This window comes from Asparagus officinalis, chromosome 2 (genome assembly GCF_001876935.1).
Source record: "Asparagus officinalis chromosome 2, Aspof.V1, whole genome shotgun sequence".
Classification (NCBI taxonomy): Eukaryota; Viridiplantae; Streptophyta; class Magnoliopsida; order Asparagales; family Asparagaceae; genus Asparagus; species Asparagus officinalis.
In genome coordinates, this window is record NC_033795.1 from 1,821,069 (window position 1) to 1,827,201 (window position 6,133).

Genomic DNA, 6,133 nt, shown 5'->3' on the forward strand with positions numbered 1-6,133 from the left:
TAGAGGAGTGTGAGGTTTGTTCTCCCAAGCAATGTGGGACTAAAACCCACTACAATACACTATTATCAACAGCCCCCTTCAAACTCATGTTGGATCAAACAAAGTGAGTTTGCGTACAAGAAACTGGAACCGATGAACAGGTAAGGCCTTTGTGAAGAAATCTGCAAGCTCGTCAGCGGATGAAACATGAGGAAGTAGAATTGTCTTGTCCTTGATAACTTGGTGACGGACAAAATGAGCGTCGATCTCAATATGTTTGGTCCTTTCATGAAATACTGGATTATTAGCAATCTGGATGGCACTCTTATTATCACAGTAGAGAGGAGTAGGAGTCGTAACAGAAATACCGAAATCACTGAGAAGGCGACGAAGATGAATAATCTCTTTAGCTGTTGTGGACATTGCACGATACTCTGCCTCAGTACTGGAAAGAGCAATAACATCTTGTTTCTTACTTCGCCAGGAAATAAGGGAATCACCAAGAAATATACAATAACCTGTGGTAGACTTTCTGGTAGTTGGATCACCAGCCCAATCAGCATCAGAATATGCACAAAGCTCTAACTTAGATGTAGCAGGAAACAAAAGTGAGCGAGTGCTAGTACCCCGGAGGTACCGAAGAATCCGTAATAAGACAGCATAGTGTACAGAACGTGGGGCACTAACAAATTGACTGACAATACCAACAGCATGAGAGATATCTGGTCGAGAGATGCACAAATAGACCAACTGACCAACAAGATGTCGATATCGGGTAGGATCAGATAGAGGCTCACCGTCAGTAGAGCAAAGTTTGACATTCTGCTGGAGTGGAGTATCGACAGTTGTATTATCAGTTAACTCAGCTTGATTTAGAATATCTGAGAGATACTTCTGTTGAGACAGTAATACACCCCGCGGGCCTTGAGAAATTTCTAGACCAAGGAAATACCGAAGAGATCCAAGATCCTTCATGTGGAACTGTTGTTGCAACTGAGATTTTGCGTATTGTATACCTGTCATATCATCACCTGTAATGATCATATCATCTACATAGATGAGTAATAAAACCCTGCCACGCGATGTAGTGCGAACAAACAGAGAAGCATCTTGATGACTTTCTATAAAGCCCGCTTTGAGCACAACATCGCGAAAACACTCAAACCAAGCGCGGGGTGCCTGTTTGAGACCATAAACAGCACGACGAAGGAGACATACATGTCCCGGAGGAATATTTGACCCTGGAGGCGGTTGCATATATACGGTCTCTGATAAAGAGCCATGAAGAAAAGCATTTTTGACATCCATCTGGTATAAGGGCCAACGATGAGCAGCAGCGACCGCAAGGAGAGTACGCACAGTGGGCATCTGAGCAACAGGAGCAAAGGTCTCCTCATAATCAATACCTTGTTGCTGAGTAAAACCTCTAGCCACTAAACGAGCTTTTCGACGTTCAATGGTGCCATCAGGACGAAACTTGACCTTATAAACCCATTTACTGCCAACAAGAGAGATCCCAGGAGGACAGGGAACAATATCCCAGGTATGAGTTTGCTGAAATGCTTGAAATTCCTCAGCCATAGCTTGTCGCCACTCTGGAATTTGAACTGCCTCTTGGAAGGACTTTGGCTCAACAATAGTATGAATGGCAGCAAGAAAGTTATGAAAGATAGGTGAATAAGAAGTAACAGAAGCATACCGGGCAGGCATGACATGTGGGCGTTTGCCTCGACGAAGAGCAAGAGGAACCTCAGGCGGGGGAGATGCTGGCGCAGGTGCATGAAGATCAACAGTATTTTCTGGAGTGAGAGTTGTGTCCACAGGATATGGATTAGATGGTGTAAGAGAAGACTCAGGTGAGGAAGAGTCAACAGAAGGAGAGGGAGAGATGTCAGGGAGATCTCGAAAGGAAAATTGAGGTGAAGAAGTGGGTGATGCAGTGGACGGGGAAGCATGATCGGTAGAGTGGAGGAAATTAAAGTCATCAGAAGTAGAATAATATGGAGAATCCTCTTCGAACTGAACATGACGAGATATATGAACTCGACGAGTTGCGGGATCATAACAACGATAACCTCGATGTTCTGAACTAATTCCTAAATAAACACAAGAAACTGCTCTGGGAGACAATTTATCACGTTCGTGAGATGGCAGAAAAACAAAACATCGACAACCAAAAACGCGAACTAGATCATAACGGGGAGGATGAGTATAAACACGACTATAAGGAGTAGCACCGGAAAGAGAGCTAGATGGAGTGATATTAATGGCATGAGTCGCGGTGAGAATAGCCTCAGCCCAGAAACGACGAGGAACAGAGTAAGAAATGAGCATTGATCGGGCAGTATCGAGGATATGACGATGTTTGCGTTCAGCAACACCATTTTGCTCATGAGTGTAGGGACATGACTGTTGAAAGATAGTCCCATGAGAGGACATGATAGAGCGCATGGCAGAGGATAGGTACTCTTTGGCACAATCAGAACGAAAAACTTTAATACGAGATTGCCATTGAGTGAAAATCATAGCAGTGAAGGCTTGATAAGCAGTAAGTACGTCAGAGCGATTCTTAAGTAGGTAAACCCATGTAAAACGAGAGAAATCGTCGATAAAACTAACATAATATAAGTAGCCAGATGAAGAAGGCAAAGGAGCTGGCCCCCAAATATCAGAATGTACTAAATCAAATAAGGAAGTGGATACAGATGTACTCATTTTAAATGGTAAAGCAGTGAATTTAGCCAATTTGCAACCAGCACATGACTCAATACTAGAACTAGATGATACAGGACCAAGTACTCCAGACTGAATAAGACTCTCCAGCCTTTTATTACACACATGACCAAGTCGTCTATGCCATAAATTGGCAGGAAGCGAGGTAGAGGGTTTTGACGAACAAAGAGAAGCAACAAGAGAACGTGGACGTATGGACTCTGGAAGGTGAAGATATTCCAGAAAATACAGTTTGTGCCTCCTACGACCCGCCCCAACCGTCTTGCCCGTCTGTGGATCCTGCACAATACAAGTATCAGAAGAAAATGAGACAAACAGGCCCGCCATGCATAAAGAGCTAATAGAAATTAAATTCAAGCACAATTGTGGAGCCACATAGACGGGACCAAGTGTTAGACGACCAGATGGATCATTTTGTGGGGTAATAGAGCCATACTGAGTAATGGACAATGGTTGTCCAGCAGCTGTGTAGATAGGAGGAAGAGAGGATGAAGTAAAGACAGAGGATAAAAGTGAGGCATTACAAGTCATATGAAAGGAACAACCAGAGTCAAAAATCCAGAGATCATTCATACCAGAGACTGAAGGATTAGCTGAAGAACCAGCAAAATGCATACCAGAGAGTTGTGCGGCGGATGTAGAGGTGATATGTTGAAAAGCATCAAGTTGACGGCGAAGACTTTCAATAGCTTGAATAGTAGAGTCTGAAGTAGTAGAAGGTATAGCATTGGCCAACAATCCTGGTGTACGAGAGGGTTGAGACTGAGGGGGTCGCCGACCACGTCCAGTACCTGAGGAACGTAACTCAGGATGAAGCTTGAAGCATGTCTCAATGCGGTGTCCTTCCTTCTTACAATATTTGCAAGAGAGCTTAGATCGAGCCTGTGGAGAGGGAGCCTGTGGAGAAGTATAATTCATAACAGGAGCAGTGACAGGTACAGACAAAACAGTCTCGAGTGAAGAGGTAGGAGTGTCTGTTGACAAATTGAGTCGTGCTGTCTGCTGCCGGGTCTCATAAGCAGTGAGAGCTCCCATAACTGAGGCCAAAGTCGGAAATTGAGGCTGGTGAAGTAGTTGATCAGCCATAGTTGAATATTCAGGAAGGGACTGAAACAATTGATGCACCTCATGCCGTTCGTACCAGGCTAGCCAGTCTTCATATGTGGAATTACGTCCAGGAAGCATGGAGCGTAACTCTGTCCAAAAAGCTTGCATTTGTCCAAAATGGGACTGCAGAGATGAACTACCTTTGCGTTGTAGAGAAATGCGTTGCAGAAGATATGCCTCCCGTGCACCCGAGCACTCAGTGAAACGCTCAGTGAGACGAGTCCACATGGCCTGAGCAGAGGGAAGCGAGCCAATCTCGACAGTGAGACCAGAGCCAACACAGCGAGTGAGATAATCCATAACACGAAATTCCTGCAATTGCCACTCTGAACTCTCCTTGACATAGAGAGCACGAGCAGTCTGAAGATCGACATCACCACTGCCAGAGGCAATAGTACTGGATGAAGCAACAGTGCTGATGGACGGTGGAACTGGTCCCGTACTGGTGAGATGATCAAGCAAACCAGCGCCACGCAAGGCATTGGTGACAATGGTGGACCACCCTGCCCAGTCACTTTGATCATTGAGGGGCAAAGGTGGTTTGGGAATCTTCTCTGAAGGAGCCATAACAGCAATCTTGAGACGTTAAGATGTCGAGATGCTGTTACTAATGTCGTTCGTTTGAGGCCGAGAGACGGCTTGAAACGACGATGCCGTTAATTTGAGACCGAGAGACGGTCTTGAAACGACAATGCCGTTAAAATAGAACCCGAAGGTTAGAATGAAACCCGAAGGTTTAAAATAGAACCCGAAGGTTAAACGAGAACGCGAAACGCGTTAAGAGGCCGCAAAACGACAAGGCCAAAATATCTGGCAGATGAACGCCAAATAATTAAAAATAAAAATAAAAAAAATAAAACATTAAACGGCTGCAAAGCAATAAGGCCAAGATTTGGCAAAAGAACGCAAAAGCGTTAAAAATTTTATTGAAAGGGAAATAGCCCTAGCTCTGATACCATGTTAAAGTAAGAGAGAGAGAGAGAATCTTGGGTAAATTTCCCTTGAATTGAATATTGAGTGTGCACATATATTTATACAAGTAGAGGAGTGTGAGGTTTGTTCTCCCAAGCAATGTGGGACTAAAACCCACTACAATACACTATTATCAACAGACCCCATGGCTGATTCCCATTTTTGTAGTGGCAAATATTGTAATTTTCATGATCACAATGTACATTAATAACTGTCCAAGGAATTATGGTTCGTGTTTCGCTCCATTTCTAGGGAGGTTTGCCTTTCAGCCTAGGAGCCAGAATATGATGTTAGGACCTTCACCTCACACGTAAGTACTTTGTTATTTACTTTAATGCAAGTTTCTATTTTAATTTACTATTTTTACTAAAAATATCTTACTCGAGCGTTCAGTATTACACATTTATGTAATTTTTGTGGCTGTGTACCTGTATGGATGTCCTCATGAATAAAGCCTTCAGTAAAATACTTTGTTACTTGCTTCAATGTAAATATTATTTAAATTTATGATTATTGTTTTTTTTCCTATAAATCTGTTATCAAGTGTTCAATACCACATATTTATGTTTATGTGGTTGTGAACTGGTAAGTATGTTGGCTATAGGGAAAAGTCATGAATAAAACCTTAACGTTGATATGAAGCCATTACTGTAAGGATGAAGTTTGTATGAATATACAAAATTTCTTCTTGCTCATATTTTGATTTCTATTGAAACTCTGCAATCTAATAATGTCTAATTATAATTCTTTCATAATTTATGCATTTATATGTTGTGCAAAAATTTGACATGGGATTAATTTGGTCAATATTTCCCTGAGCAAAGGCCAATTTTGACTATTTATGGGTGCTCTATACTTAAAATGGACCTTACAGTGTTCGTGTATTAATTTTGGATGCTCAGAGTACTAAATAAATTTATTGCATCTGACCTTCCAGGCTAGAGAAGATGGGGGCTCTAGATGTGACTGAAGTGGTTCATGGGCACCAAGGATGGCGCCTGATCACTTGCAATTGGCTACATGCTGGGCTTATCCATATACTTGCCAATATGTTGAGCCTTCTATTTATCGGAATTCGCCTTGAACAAGAATTTGGATTTGGTATGTGGCAATTACAACTCTCATCTTAATCACTAGCATTATTTAGCCTTTTATGATCAAACTCAGAGTGCTGCTCCAATGCAATAGAGTAACTTATTGGATATGTCGTATCTCCAATCCCTCTTACCATAGAGAAAAGAGGAACTACTGAACAGCTGAACTTGCACCCCTCTTGCCCTTTTTTCTTTCCAGCCTTAGTTGCAAATCAACAAATTTTCACTTAATTGCTGGGTGTTTCTTT

At 42.4% G+C, this 6,133-nt stretch overlaps 1 protein-coding gene across 1 annotated transcript in view; it reads left to right on the forward strand.

Annotated features, from left to right (window-relative positions):
- LOC109829864 (RHOMBOID-like protein 1) overlaps positions 4,923 to 6,133 on the forward strand; it is a 15,542-nt gene continuing 14,331 nt past the window's right edge. Inside the window, exons 1-2 of the mRNA XM_020396930.1 lie at positions 4,923 to 5,101; positions 5,729 to 5,892. Coding sequence (XP_020252519.1) covers positions 4,980 to 5,101; positions 5,729 to 5,892 — 286 coding nt within the window. The 5' untranslated portion in view covers positions 4,923 to 4,979. The remainder of the gene's footprint in view (positions 5,102 to 5,728; positions 5,893 to 6,133) is intronic.